Raw genomic sequence first — 16,067 nt, 5'->3', positions numbered from 1 at the left:
CTCCTGCATCACTTCCTCCCTGACTACGAGCAGCCAACAGCTGATCTTCATCTCGGCAATGGCAACGACAAGATATTTTTAATTTTAACAAAAGAATCTGCTGAAACATCCTGGAAATATATAGAATAAATGATGATACTGCATCACACCCAGAAGGCTAGATTGCCAATCAATTAACGTAACTCAAGTGCGTCTTTTGTTGACATTTTACACAACCTTTAAAGAGAATAATATAGAACGTGTCAAAAAGCTTATAACTCATATACAATTGCTACAACTGTGCCTATAAATAATTCACTGTAGAGATGGTGCTACTGCTTTAGTAAAACATCTCCAACTTTTTCTCAGATTATCCTCATGTTTTTTTTTTGTTGCAGCCTTTAAAAACCTGTCTGGCGAAGACGTCATCACCATGCGACATGTGTGTTTCTTCTTGCCGCTTCTCCAGACAGTCGGTAGGTCAAAGTTTGTGATATTAAATACATTGAAAAACATATTGCGCTATAACGTAAATCGTTAATGTGAAGAGCACTCGTACCGCTATTGATTTCACCTCCGTTCGTTTATTTAGTGTCATGACTTACTGTCAGGAGAAAGCTACTTTAGCATCACTTTAGCTTCATGTTGACAAGCGATGCTAAAGTATTGAGCTCCATACACAGATAACTCAGTAACAGGTTTTGTGACGCCATTGCTCATTTCCAACTCAAACTACCTAATCGTGCAGGTAACCGCTGTCTGTGAGCCCCGATGACTGCTTCCACTCGCAGGACGGTGTTGTCACTGTACATGCGGGTGTTTCGCATCGCCCGCAGCTGGCAGGCGCAGAGTGGAGTTACGAGTGACGCAGAGACTGAGAGAAAATACATTCTCCAGGAGGCCTGCACTCTGTTCAGACAGAACCAGCAGGTGTGAACAACGGTGCACTGATCTCAGAAATGAAGAAGCAGTGGTTTTATGGCAGTTTGTATGACTCATTGTTTTTTCTTCTCAGCTCACAGATCAGGAATCAATAAAAAGGTGTATAGAAGAATGTGAAGCAAGGATAGAAATAGGTAAGAGTGGAGAGATTCCACACATTTCCTTACATAAGTCTTGACTAAAACTCTTGTGAAGACTACAGTAATACCATACTGTGCTTTCTGCGTTTTCTATTTATCAGATGCAAGGAAAGAGCTGACTTTATAAACTATGTAGCATACTTCCACTTTGACACTCAACCTATACTATTTTTATTACAGCAGGCCCAGTGTTATTTGTGGACAGGGGTAACATCTAGCTGACAATGTTTGAAAAGCTTTATTTACCATTTAGTAAAGAGGCAATATTACCATGTTCAGTCCGTCCCCTTTTACAGGGATACCTTGACAAAAGCTTACATCCTGCCTTTGAAATGAGTAAATCAGGCAAAAGTGATACAATTACTGATTAAAACACCACAGAAATCAATCTTAAATTGAGAGAATCAGATGCTCCGTGTCGGACCATGCAGGACTGCAGTATAGAACGCTTTTTGGCTTTGGAAGAGTGAGTAACACTGTCATTATTTTAACAGGTTTACATTACAGGAACCCATATCCAAGGCCTGTAAGTAATAACCATTTATAAGGCAAATTGGATACGTTTCTCTCTGTGTTGTCGACAGACTTCCTTCAATGCCTTTGTTCCCTGACTGTCCCTGTAGACGTACCTACCACCGATGGGATTGGCCACTCAGAAAGGCAGGAAGCTGAAAGCACAGCAGCGCCTGAGGAAGCAGGCCAAGCCAGTATACTTGCAGTCACACGACGAGACCTGATGCTCGATATATCTTCGCTCCTCGCCAACAGTTCAAGTTACCGTGGGCAGGAAACTAGAGTGCAGTCACTCGCTGATCTCATGGGCCGAGCTGTTGCAAGAGAACACCACCCATTCACGAAAAAGCCATTTTTCATCGTCTGGTGTTTTTAAACTTTAAACTGCTTAAACAGGAGTTCCTCAGTGTAGCTGAAGGCTGTCAGCTTCTGTTCAGCTCATGAAGGCTGTCGGGGTGGAGTGACTTGTAATATAAGATCAAGTTGTATATTTTGTTTATTTTTCTGTGTAAAAATAAAAATTATTTCAGATTCTGTTAAAAAAATGAATAAAGTTGTCTTCAAATCTTTTAGGCAAGGCAAGTTTATTTGTATAGCACATTTCAACAACAAGTTGAAACTAGTTATACATTTGTGACTTGACATGAAGATTATTTGTAGTGTCTAAGTAAGCTCTTTGAGACACTAAGCTATGACCATCTCTCTTTTCTAGCGTGAACTTTTTTTTAGGAGCCAACCCCTTAATATTCGCCCCATTCCTCAGCTTGTCCATATAGGTAGCTGGTTTATTCACGCAGAAGATATGAAATAAACTCCAGGAATGTTGGCAACAGCACACAGAGGAAGATACGGAAAACAAGTCATCACTCATCTATAATTCTGAGCCATTGTAGTGTATGCAGATGGTGTGCGTCCTATGAAGTTCAGATTTTCTTCAGGACTGTGAGGTAGAGAGGAGGAAGGGCCCTTTACAGTACATTTTCATCTTAACAGACATCCAAGCACTTGCAGTCATGATGATATGAGGCACAATTTACAAAGAGCTTTCCAGGAAGACAACACATGAACAGAGGGGCTGAAAAAACAGAAATGAAAGAGAAGCGTTAACTTTGTGAGAGGCTAGTTAAAAGGGGGGAGGTAAAAATACTGTAACTATAATGTAAGTTTATAACGTGTTGTGATTCAGCATTTCTACTTTGGTGTCTATCTGTTTTCTTTAAAAGGAAAGGGAGAGACATGCGTTAAACTATCTAAAAGCCTCCATTGTTTTTTTACCAATCTAACACGAGATGTGACGGATTCTTTAAAAAGTAATCATGTGTTGGATGATCACCAACCTGGCATGCACCAACTGGTTGGAGGAAAGGCAGGAGTGTATTTCTTGATGTTACTTTGCCCTGGTAGAACCATGAACATCAGCTTTTAAAACTGTAACTCAGATGTTAACAGCTGTGCATTTCCAAGCCGCTGAAAAAAAATTCCCATTTATTCCAAATTTATACATTTTATTGACGTACTTATTATAGTACCATTATACTGGCCAACATTTCTGGATCTGGATCTAAGAGTACGGAATATCTGGTTTGCTTTGATATTTATTTTGTCTTTTTGTCAGTTTCTCCATAACAATGAATCCAGCGTGTGGTTTGTACATCACTTTCAGTTCTATTCAGAAATCAGAGCAGAAAGAAGCTTTTCTCTCATCTGTCGGTTCATTCAGATGTTGATAAAAGGGCCAAAGACCTGCAGAAGATTCATCTTCTGTCCGCTTCGTGTTCGAATGTACTGAATACTGAGCTTTGTATCGCAAACTAAAAACTATTTACTCATCTACAATGTACAAAATAATGTAAACATCTAATTTGCCACAATAAACCAGATTTTATACTGTGTTTTGTGCATGGTCTTTGCACTTGTGTTACAAATAGGGGCTTAGTCATCCACATGTACTGTATCTTTGTGCACTGAATGTACAATGGGTGTTGGTGAAAATGTTCCCTCCTGCTCTAAAAGATGCACATTTGAATTACTATTCCAAGAGAACCAATTACCTTTTCTAAAAAGGCAGTAAAGAAATGAGAACGGATCACATTTTAGCAACAAGAGTAAGCTAAAGTACAGACGTTCTTTCATTGAATTGGTTCCCTAAATTGGAACTTTGAAACAGAGCACCAATAATTAAAAGTTAGGTTTCTTGATTATTAGATTAAAACCAGCTGGCATAAAGGATGAATGCCTCCACTTCAATAATGTGCTTCACTTCAGTGAGTTGGCCACAGCCCACTTGAAAAGCCCTCTAGCTGTGGGGGCTATTATGTTCTGCTCCACGTTCCAGCAACGAGTGGATGAGCAAACATGACTTCTGATAATCTCAGCAGGGCACACATTGGCACTTCCGTATTGTTCCGTGGTAAACCACTGACCTTTAGCACGCCAGAGCTCACAATGGAGTCTTTACGAGATCGTTTCCATTTCACACTCTGGTCTGAGTCACCGTCTCCTCTCTTAACTGAGGTCATTATTAGTCCGTCAGCACTGCACTGGCCTGAACGCAGCCACACGATGGAGCCCAATGGAAGCAGAGCAACGGGAAGTGTGCATGTTTTATTGAGTGACGTCGGGTCCAGTGTCTGACACCCCCAGACACCAACCAGAGGCTTCTGGGCTGTGGTGTTTTTTTCACAAGTGAACAGTGACCTGGTAGAATGAAACACATTTCAGGTTTATACATGGCACTAACATGTCCTATATAGAACGGCAGAATGACCTCACGCTGCTGGGGGCAGAGAGAAAGAGTGAAGAAAAGACTGATTACATGACTGATTCAATAAACTCACTGTAGTTCATGGGTATCTCTGATGAGTTTAAGCATCTTAACTGACTATTACATTATTTTTGCAGGCTAGATCGACCAAAACATCTTAAAAAGATGACTGAGCCTCAGAAAAAGAAGAAAATAAATGAGAATGAAAGCAACAAAACCATGAAAAAGGCAGCTCTGATAGAAAGTGTATGATGATCGAAAACATTGAAACCAATCCCGACACTCTTTGGCCACCAGGGGTTACACCATACTAAGTACTGAAGCCTCATGTGGTTCACCAGTGTGAGTGGACCACTGGCTTCTCTGTGCGTCTGAGCTCCCTGTGACTACATTTTACTGGTGCAATTGAAGATGACACACACCTGATGCTCAGTAAAAAAAGATTTTAAAAAACACTTTTAACGAGCTACAAATATTCTTCGTCTCCACCTCTCCTCAAGAAGTCACCCGAGTCCTCTGTTTCTCTGAGGACCGTCTCAAACTCATTACCACTTCAGACTCAAATGATTGTCTGATGCACATTTAACACTCTGTTTGAGAGTTGGCTTGTCGCTGCTCTCTCCGTTCTCTTTCTGGAGACCACATTACACCTCAGTGATAAATCACTCTCCTCCCTATAATTGACCACTGATGGGAGAGAAGCTGCAGCGGCTGTTAACTGTTTAAAGTTTGTATTAATGCTGAGTAGTGACTCACTCCATGCATCCATGTTCAATACTCCATGTTCAATACTTAAAAATATATATTTACAATCAAGTGGGTAAAAGTTATTTCGCCTTCAAACGTCTTTAGGAGGTGACTCTCTAGTATTTGTTGTGTTTTTAAATATGTTGTTACTTACTGCTGCAGTGGGTTCATTTCCCCACAGATAGCTTTAAAGTTTCATTTCATCCTTTGAACAGACTTTGTATACATGCTGGTGAGAAATCTCCTCTCAGGGGTGTTTTCTCTCTTTTCACAGGCCAAAAAGTGATTCAAAACGATCAATAACTCATAACGCGTTGGGAAATGCAACTTCATGTTTGTTTCAATTTGTTGGATCTTTATCCGTTACCTCGGTGCATTTATATCTTTGTCATTACTTCTTATATTGGTGGACATATTAGTGACACGTTTATTTACAGGAAGAGTAGTTTTCCAAACCTAAAACACTGTTTCAACCATAAAGGAAATGAACGAATGAATGAATCTGCTGCATCATCTAAAAACTAAAAAGGAGCTTTAAGTGCATTTCTGAGATGTTGATGTTGTTGTCCCCTTATGCTGTAAAGTTGTGTCTCATTGTAGCTTTTCCACATTTGCATTGTAAAAATGAATGTCTCAAAATGATTACTTTCTCCCACTTTAGATTAACACTATAACTGGCAATTTGCGGACTTCCCTTTTTGTAAATGAACTTTCAAATTAAAAGTGTCAAAGCAGGCATGTGACCGACCCATTTTTTGGCGATAAAAACTGGATCATGGGGAAAAAAAGGTTGGCTGGTGTAAATATAGATATTTAGAGACTCACCTGACAGCAGCGTCATCGTGGAAATGATAAATAAGCTTCAGTACAAGAAGAATAGAGCTCCAGAAAGAGGAGAGTGATCCATCATACAGCCCCTTAAAGCCCTCTGTGTGCATTATTTAGGGGTTTCAGAGAGACCCTGGGGGAAATATGGTGGAAGAACCAGTGGGAGCAGGAAAAAGGGAAAATGTCAGGCTGAAGAATAATCAGGACATCTGGACATACTGGACTTAAGGGGCTCAGGTAATTAGATGCTTGTAAATGGGGAAATCCAACTCCTCACCTTAGCTTGTCAACGTGCCTCAATGCTTTGATGCAGATCGCATTATTGTCTGTCCTGATCACACTTAAACCATCATAAAATAAATATCAAGCTTGTTTTTACTTTACAAAGCAGTCAAAACACACAAGATAAGGCAAATAGTAGCACTACTGTCATCAAAAGAAAGAAACTATACAAACCACAACATACTATGTTAAAAGCTATTCAATTGTATTACATTTTAGCACGGTTAACTACTATAACAATACCACAGCCATACTATTCCAGCAGTTGCTGTATAGCAGCCACAACCTTGCCTTTGGTGCTTTGTAACGTAAAAAGCACAATTGCAGCTCTTTGTTGCACATTTGATTAAAATAATTGTTGGTTCTTGATTAGATGCTCGGTGCTCCAGTGATTCAATTCACAACAATCATCCTCATCAGGGTCATGCAGTCTACTCATTTCAAAGGCTCTCAAGCCTTTTCTTTAGCCTTTACGATTTGAATACAGTGGGCTGGTGGGATTTTGCCGTGATTTTATGAATCAATTATATCTTTTTGAGAGTTTCATAAAGCACTTCAAAAGATAGATTCATAGGTGGAACAGTCGTCCCAAACAGAGAAGACTTGATATGCAGACTTGCATGTAATCTCCATTAGCTTCCATTTCAAACATGAATAACGAAGACACAGCCACAGCGTGTGTCCATCTCGGGTCCAACAGGCAAAACCATAGGTTTATCAGAGCACATTAAAAATGATATAATATAATCGTTGTTTTTCGGTGCACATCATTTGTTGTTTGAGCACGATCAACGAAAAAATGATTTAAAAACAACAACAAAACATACCAGACAATGATTAGATATTTCCATGAAAGTGTTATATTTGGAATGACACAATGCAGACAACAAAAGGACGAGATGTTCTTTCATGACTCAGCGTTTAATTGTCCTTCCGTGTAGCCGCAGACGTCCCTTGCTCGCTCCCGTCCCACTCACTCTCTCACTTTCTCTTGCCTTTTCTTCATTCGACTCTTCATTTCACAAATGGGGGGGGGGGGGGGGGGGTGATGACGACTGTATTTTTATAATCACAAAACACATAACCGAATGAGTTCACACAGCACACCGAGGGCCGCTAGTTGCTGAGAGTCATCATTGTGTCCAGAGAGCAGACAGAGCACAAAGCCCCGAGAGTGTTTTATAATATTTGCCAACCAGAGCCACGTGCCCGCAAATGTGAAGCAGTGCTCGGTAGAGGTGTTTAACAATGACCGGATGTGCAGAGGTCCAACTCTAGTGTTGGGTCACAGGGTGACTGTTCCTGGGTAACTCGAAGAAGCCATCAAATATTTAGCTGGCCTCTTTTTCGTGATCATGGGATGTAAACAAACATATTATCTGTGTGATTGACACACGGCCTTTTGGCCTGGCACGACGGCGAACGCCCAGACAGCTCTTCAGTGTCAAAGGAAAAGAAGGGTCACTGAGGAGGATTACAGTTTTTCTCGATTGCTAAGACACATTTCTTGAAACGGTCACCCATTCTCTCAAAACTGTAAACACAAAACCTCATCTTCAAGCACTATTTACAAAACCTCTGAATCCTCTTGCAAAATGAAACTTTCGCCTCAAAACAGTTTTACATGTGCTCAAAATCAAACACTACTCTCAAATCATAAACAAAGTGATCAAAATAATATACACTATCAAGCAGTCAGTAAACAATACACCAATAAACAGAAAGCACATTGTTCAAAACATATAGTTCTCAGGGAGAAGTAGATTTTTAATCTCAAAACAAATTTCACATGAACGAAAACATGTTTGTTTACAGTAACTCAAAATTGATCAGAAATGACTACTGTGCTTTGCTCTTTGCAATTTCTTTTGTTCTTCCTCCTCCTTGTACCCCTATTTGTACAGTACTGTACCCTGCATCTCACAAACGTGTCCTTTGTCTCTGTGATTCTGTAATTCTTGTTCTTTGTTGATATGAACCTGCAACCAGTCAAAATCTATTGAGCAGTCAGTGCTGTTACTGTAACAAATAGAAAGCACGATGTTCAAGGCCATACAATTTGTTTATTGTACATTATACAGCCTACAATGCACTGTAGGCCTACTACAGCATACAATACTACAGTAAAAGGGACAAAAATCAAAGGAGTCAACATGTCATCAATGTGCTTCTTCTTGTCTTTGGGCTGGGTCAGGCCAGAGCACTTCGTCGACATCACCTTCAACCACCTGTTTGCTCTCTGAACTGGCTTATATTGGTTGTGTCACATCATTTGATACAAGTGAAATCAATTTTGAGTGATTGTGTTTAATCAATGACATGTGTTCTCTATTTGTATTTGATTGTTGCCACTTGTGTTTACCAGTATGGATGACATGTGCATGAGAGTGCAGAATGTGTTTTGAGACTGAGAATGTGTTTAGAGTTTTGCTGAAAAGTCTAAGTGAGATCTGCAAATTGTGTTTTACCATGTGACACAGTTTAAGGTATTGACAACAGACTGCACAATTAGCTAAATGAGTTCAGGCAACTGAGAACTTTGTTCAGCCAATGGGTTTTAGTGTTTTAGCAATTGAGAAAAACTGTAATTATCAAATTAATTTCCCACAAATGTTGATCAGACGACTGGGAATGTTGCACTCCCGCAGGCACACTTTGAAGAACACATCTTTGTAAAGTAAGCGAGATGTTGGCTAAACTGTTCCGAGAGCTAAATGAGAAGGTGAGAGACAAATCTATTTCGCCGCTGCACCCCGTGTGCTGTGAGTTGTTGCTGTTGTTTTTAGGGCACCCTCTCTGCTGGAAAATGTTCCCCTCATTTTCCATTTCGCGTGCCCATATGTGTCTCCTCACTTGCTTACACACAGGGAAGCACTTAATGTAAGATGGAGGCATTTGTACAATGTGATACTTTGATGGAATTAAATTAAAGTGATCAAACACAATAATTGTTTCTTTTAATTGTGATAGATGCATACAGGTGGATGGAAAACTCATTAAAGGGGGAAGATGAATAATGGAGGAGGTTGTGTTGGTGTTGTGCTAGCTTAGTTTACATCTTCGCTGGATGGAGGGCTGTTGTGGCTCGTCCGGTGGGGGCGGTGGGGGGGGGGGGGGGGCAGGTGGGGAGGTCAGAGACAAAGCTGTAGGAGGAGGAGGAGGAGGAGGAGGAGGAGGAGGAGGAGGAGGAGGCTTGCTTGGGCAGAGAGCCAGGGTGTCTCAGCCCTGCATAGTGAAAGTGAGGAGATGGCTTCACTGAAAGGCCCAGCTAGCACCTGCCTCATCAGGTAAAAATGGAAAAAGGTTAGCCAGCGGCAGCCATGACAGGAAACACAACCTCCCTCATTGTTGTCGGTGGAAAAACAAAACACTGTGGGTGAGAATTGCTTCATGCAATGCGATAGGCTGCCTGATTCTGCATGTTTAATGCATATTTTGATTTCCTGAATGTTACCTGTTAATTCAACTGGTGTGTGAGTTGCACATCATGGTGTGTAAAGATGATTTTTAGTCTAAAATGTATGCTTGTGGTCCCACTGTGAAATGGTGAACCATCATCATCTCTTTGAAGCAGTTATTGATAAGTCATCACGTCATGCCTTCAGGCAGCTATAAAGCAGAGTGTAGCATGAATATGTGCACAGCCGCGGGGTCGAAGTGACAAATGAAGCCCACCGGTTAGAGGTAGGAGCTCGGTGTCAGGTGACCGGTGTTGCATGGTCAGTGTGTGGTAACCAGAGCAGGAATCTCCTTTACAGAACAAAGAGTCAGTCTGATGTGTCCTGCAACCCAAATGGGAAATAAATGCCAAAGACTGTTGCAATATCTGGCATAAAAACATATATATGAACATTCAGACCAGTGCACACATGCATTCCCACACACAGATAAACATGCACGCACACTCCAAATGAATGTCTCAGAGCTATACGGTTACTCCTTAGTCATGCTTCCTCCTGCAAGGTGTCAGGGAGCGTCTGGAAGTGAAAATGAATAATCACAGGTCTCAAAGTGTGATCATCTGCACATCTTTTATGCCTTGTTACAAGGGACACGGCAATGATGTGCTGTTCTAAATTTAGAGTGGAACTAAATCGCTTGTTGGTAACATTCACATTAGCTTTCCTACTGACGAGAATCTAAATAAAGACATTGGGGGGGACGGCAAATGATAACTAATTTGTGGTTAAAAACCAAATTAATGTCATCAGCAGTGGCCCCATTTGCAATGAATGCTTAAAGACTTTTCATGACCTCATCATCAACAATATTTTCTACTGGATCTAAATGTGGAGGAAGCATTACGTATTCATTCGTCATTCTCCCCAAAAGGAGCATGCTCACTTCTATTGCTGTTATCTGTCGTGTCCGCTTTGTCTTTTGGGGTGTCACACATACAAAAGCCTTTCACTCTGTCATGGCTGCGTTTTTTGTGTCTGTTCAGAAAAAGAAACGGGAGTCTCGTTTTTTTTTTTTTTGTTCTTCACCTGTGGAGCGACCCATTTTACAACAGAGAGAGGGGCAACGGGTGCAAACTCAGAGAATGAGGGAGGCAGAGATGAAGTTCATCTGGGGGTTTAGGTTGGTACAGAACTGGTGCCGGTGCAGCAGGTGACCTGGTCAGAAACAATGCACTCAGAGTGGCAGATGATTCATTTTGAGTGTGATTGCACAGCACTGAGAGAGCAGACAAAGAGAGCGTGGTTGAGAAAAACACCATGAGTAGGAAGACGAACAACTCGCAGCTCGTCATTTAAATCAGAATCGGTTGCCTTCTCGATCATACCAATGTTGCATTGTGTAGGTCAACAGTCTGAACAGCCAAAATAATGCATTTTTGATTCTTTCAAATGGGCTTTGTTAACATCGTAACATATTCTTAAGGTCATACAGCTTTTAGAAACAAGATAGCTCTAATTATCACGAGGGAAACAATCCCAGGGACCTGTTGGTCATGTTGCTTGCGGTGTGACAAGAAGGTCAGGGTTTTACAGCGCCTACAGTAACACAGAGACCAAAAATAGGGGCTTCCCACACAGCGAAAAGGGGCAGTTTGAGACTTATTATAGACAGGAGAATAAATATAGCACTCATCATAGAATCATCCATATTCAGTGTTAAAAAGCACTATATATTCAAGCCACTCGTCATTGAGAATAGTTTCAGCTGTTGAGGAAAGAGAAGTGAATGATGTCAATGGTTATGGTTAGTGTAAAAAGAGACATAAAAAATAACGGGAAAAGTGAAGTCTTGTTAAATGCTTGGTGTCAATAGACTGTACAAGTATACAGCATCTTTAACTGTCACGAATTCTGCAATCTTGATTAATTTCTTCTAACAGGATGCAACACCACGGACGACATTATGAAACCTACCTGTCATTAACTCACTTGTTTTGACACTTGTTGCTGAAAAATAAAATCACGGTTTGTTAGTAGACAAAAGATGAAGTAGTCCTTTTTTTTCATCTTCTTGTGATATTAATGGACGGGTCAAGTTTCTCAGAGGAGAGTATTTTGGACTGTGGGCATGTCACTGGTCATCCTTACTGTCGCTTCACATCACTCCGGTACAAAGTAGCGGTAGCAGCCGTTGCAAGTCTCAGTTATTCCTCAATCCCTACAGATCGTTTCGATTAGATTGCAGATTTTTGTTTTGCTGGAATTGAACTGAAATGCCCTTTTCATAACACATCATCAGTGTTACAGCGACTGTATCCAGCTTAACATGCATGTTGATGAGATGCCTGCTTGAAACGCCATTTGGCCGTTGGCTGAGGTAACCAGGATCCCGAAAAAGACACCAGGCGTCAAGGAAGCAGATGCCAAATCAGAGATGTTGTCAGATAGCTCGGAGCTTGTTGTGTCCGATTGCAACTATCCATGTGGCAACGTGTAAATGCTGCCTTGGACTGCCCTTGCAATGAGACACGTCTGCATATAAAGGGGCCAATTTTGTACCAAATATATGCATAGTACCTCATTTAAATATGTTCAAATAGCACTGGAGCACTTGCTAGCGCAGTTAAGGGTGCATTTCACCTTTGCGGGTGCTTTGAGAACTATTTGTGCAGATTCCGTGTCTGCAAAAGCCACGCAATCCTTTTGTGAATTCACCCCTAAAAGTCCTGTTGCACTTTGGAGCTTGCACTTCTGTGACAGTGCAGCAGTCGCTTTTCTGGACAGCCGCACACTCAGAAGTGCTGAGGTCTACAAAAGCATGGAGCACTTTATCAATCCTCAGGGAGAATACGGGAATAAACACAGAGTGATGTGCCATTTAGGATTATAAAAAAGGAAGGATAACTGGCAAGAAACGAGACCTGTTTCACACGGTAAAGTGAAATTGGACGCAGAGCTTGGTGATAGTGCTAAACAGATCCAAAAAAACCTCAAAGACATCGCTCAACTGGCTGCAGATGACTGTGACAAGCTGTCATTGTCACTGGTTTGCAGTTTCTATCACCAAGAGGTTGGCAAAGAAACAGAAAAAGAAAAACTGGAAAAGTGCCACCACAGTTCCCCCCCGTACACACCACACGTGTATGAAAGTATGTGAAAATTCATGAAACGTCAACTTAAAAAAAATCACATTTATGCTATTGTGAAGAAGACATAGAACACTGGCCAGTAAACAGTTACATTACAAATCTTCTCCACTTCCCAAATCCAGCCAAGTCTGACAGGACAGAACACCAACCTCCTCTCCGGCCACTGATCCTCTTACATCGGATAACAGATGAAAAGACCACACACTCTGGATAATTATGCATTTCTCTTAAAGGTTATAGTATATATATATGTATATATATATATTTTTTTTTTTTCCATTATCACCAAAGGTACCAATGTTGAAGTAATAATTGCTCTTGCCAGAGCGCAGTTCATTATGTGTGTGTGTGTGTGTGTGTGTGTGTGTGTGTGTGTGTGTGTGTGCGTGTGTGTGTGTGTGATTAGAGCCGACCTCCCACTCCTGCAGATCATCTTATCACAGCTCCAATTACACAAGAGCTGATTAGATGTTCCCTGTAGAAAAGGCCGGGAGGAATACAGAAGACCCAGACAGACAATGAGCCACAAAAATTGTGCCTCTGATTATTCTGAGAGCAGATAGCGTGACTGAATGAATGTTCCTTTTTTGAATCCTCAGATGGACAGGTGCCAGCCAAAATACAACGTTTAGAAGACTGATGTATTCTCAGTCATTTTGTTTTTTTGTGCTCTCAACATTCCTATGAAAAAATAGCAATGGATCGCCCCTTTTGTTCACCGGCCAAACAAAAAACAACATCATATTAGTGATCATAAACCATACAAATATCCTTCTCATTCTCAATGAATGAGCAGTTTTTTGCAGAATTCAACAACCATGCAGAGGAAAATCCATCACCAGAGTGTTAAAGCTAACTATCTTCAGACAGAGGCCTCACGCGACCATGATGCAATGTAACCTAAACACATTTCCAGTACTCTCAGCTCTTCCCAGCTAAAAAAAAGAAAGAAATGTCTCACTCCAGTACATGTAATTGCTCTCTCCACCTGCTGTACACAAGTAAGCCTCAGCTAAACGCAGCGAGTTCACACCCAGTCACTGGAGGTTTCTGAGAACGAAAAAGTGTTTACTCCAACGACATGATGTACAAGGCAGAGATTATGAGAAGAAATCCTGGCATTTTGAACACAATAATACACGAGCATCAAAAGGGCTGAATACCACAATGGCCTTGCTCATGTTGAATCATGGAGATGAAACTGTACTTGGCTGTTGACTCTCCTTCATACTCTTCCATCCTCAGTTACTTCACCAACTGCCATGTCTTGGTTATTTAAAAAAAGGGAGTTTTGAGTGAAGCAAAGTCGCATAAAGACCTTTTAGCTTGGAGTTCCTTCAATTTGATCTCTTGGTGTTCTATTTACTTGAGGCAGTTGGAAGGAGTTGGTACACAGTTCAGCTATGTATCAAAATGGATGTGACCAATTGTGTCAGCTCAGGAAACAATGATTGGAGTTCGGAGGGGGAGTGGGGGGCGGAGGTGAGGAGCAAACTGCGGTAACACAATCGAGGAGGATAGAGTGGTCGGAGGTGATAAAGCAGCCGAAGGCGATGAAGCTCAGAGGACAGTCGGAGGACGGTGATCAGGGTGCCACCGTGGCTTTTCCGTGCCACCACACCCGCCTCCTCATGCAGCCAATTACAGTAATTAGAGGATCGTTTCCAGTTGCTGAAAGATGGAACGCTCAGTTTCCTGGCTGCTAGGATAGCTGTTGCTGGATAGGTTTCAGCATCAGCGTGGAAAGTGAAATTGTTATGAAACGGTTCGCAAAAGACATGACGATCACAAAACAAATCCCACAATACATGCAGTTTGATGAACATATGATGATCTGTTGATAATGTGGGCCTCTGGTGAACTACTTCAAGGACCATTTTGCTGTAGAGATTTTGCTCTACAATTCCCAAAAAACCATAAACAAACAAACTGTGTGCCCATTTAGTCATAACTATCACTGCTATATGCAAACTAACCAGTCTTTATCAATTTGTCAGATATGCAGGATGATAGAGTTTAGAAGGGGTGAGATGGAGTTACAGGTGAGACAAAAACTCAGAGGGTGTTCTCTATTCCTAGTCCCATGACGCGTGTATTGTCGGGTTAATAAGAGCCTCTCCCCATCGGTGTAATAGAGAAGAGTGGTGACTGTCAGCTTGCACCTCTTCTTTCATGGTGCCGCGGGTCTGAACCTAATGGTGACATGAGGGCTCACTCAGGAGGCTCATTGCTGTAATGAGAGCACCCCCATCCCAGTGTCTCCTGAGTTGGATAATGTTATGAGCGCACAGCGTTCGGCTTCAATGCCAGAGGATTAGATGCACGAACGCTAAATGTGACAGAACTTTAGATCCTTCATCTCTGAAGTCTCCAGAGTAATGAAATGATCTCGTGCAGAACACGAGAACGAGTCCTCTCCCACCCAAAACTTCAAATTGTATGACCGTGGGTCCAAATCAACTTCTTATTGTATCATATTTGAATACAAAATGATTTAAACATTAATTTACCGTTTGAATGTAAAGATTTGTAAATGGTGTATCTCTGACTAAAGTGTCAGATGGCTCCCTTTGCTTTTACATTTGCTATTAAGAATTCTATTTTAATTAGGTTTTAACTGTGGTATTAGAGAAATTAAAGTTGTATTTTCTAATTATATTACCATTAACAATAATTCTCAGTGTGGTTTAACTTTTTCTGTTTGTGATCTTATTGAATTCATGGCTTTGCAGCCTTCCCCTGACGTAATAGTCCACGTGACACTTGCTTAGTACCATTACCCCTTTGAATTAAGCTTGTAAACAGGCACTTTGATGATAATTATACTGTTGTGGCCAAGAACAACCTATGGCTTCATGTTAATTCAGAAAAATCTATTCCCTTTGAGCAACAGGTGAATTCTCTGCCTTTAGTTTTCTTATAGATTTTACATAAAGTTTATTAAACAGAGTTTGTACGCTCTCTCCCAAAATGTGATTCCCACGACTAAAATGAGGGCTGACTTTTAATAGTTTCACACAGCTTCAGTCTATTTCTCACTTCTCATCCACACGCCCACGGTGAGAGCTGCTAAAGAGGGACAGCGACTCAAAAAGCTTCATCTCACCCAGAGCCAAAGTGAATCTCACTGGGTAGAACCTTGGGTCCGTGACACATAAACACACACACTTGTAGGTACATGCACTTTGCCATCAGAGTCTCACTGACAATCGACAAAAAGTTCTGGTGAACTTCACCTTTGATAACAGCAGCGGTGAATGGTTTAATTCAGAGCACTGACAGTTAAGCATGCCATTCCCAATGAATGGTTTGAAAGATGTAA

General features: G+C 41.2%; 1 protein-coding gene across 1 annotated transcript; it reads left to right on the top strand.

Annotated features, from left to right (window-relative positions):
• The first annotated feature begins 16 nt into the window (after positions 1 to 16).
• lyrm1 (LYR motif containing 1) lies at positions 17 to 2,244 on the top strand. Its single transcript, XM_079293634.1, has 6 exons — positions 17 to 187; positions 378 to 455; positions 728 to 909; positions 995 to 1,055; positions 1,556 to 1,587; positions 1,685 to 2,244. Exons 3-6 carry the CDS (start codon positions 751 to 753, stop codon positions 1,796 to 1,798), a joined length of 366 nt encoding a protein of 121 aa, XP_079149760.1. The 5' UTR covers positions 17 to 187; positions 378 to 455; positions 728 to 750; the 3' UTR covers positions 1,799 to 2,244.
• The last annotated feature ends 13,823 nt before the right edge of the window (positions 2,245 to 16,067 follow it).

Source organism: Melanostigma gelatinosum (assembly GCF_949748355.1).
Source record: "Melanostigma gelatinosum genome assembly, chromosome: 21".
NCBI lineage: Eukaryota > Metazoa > Chordata > Actinopteri > Perciformes > Zoarcidae > Melanostigma > Melanostigma gelatinosum.
The sequence above is the reverse complement of the archived record's forward strand: the minus strand, read 5'-3'. Positions and strand labels throughout refer to the sequence as shown.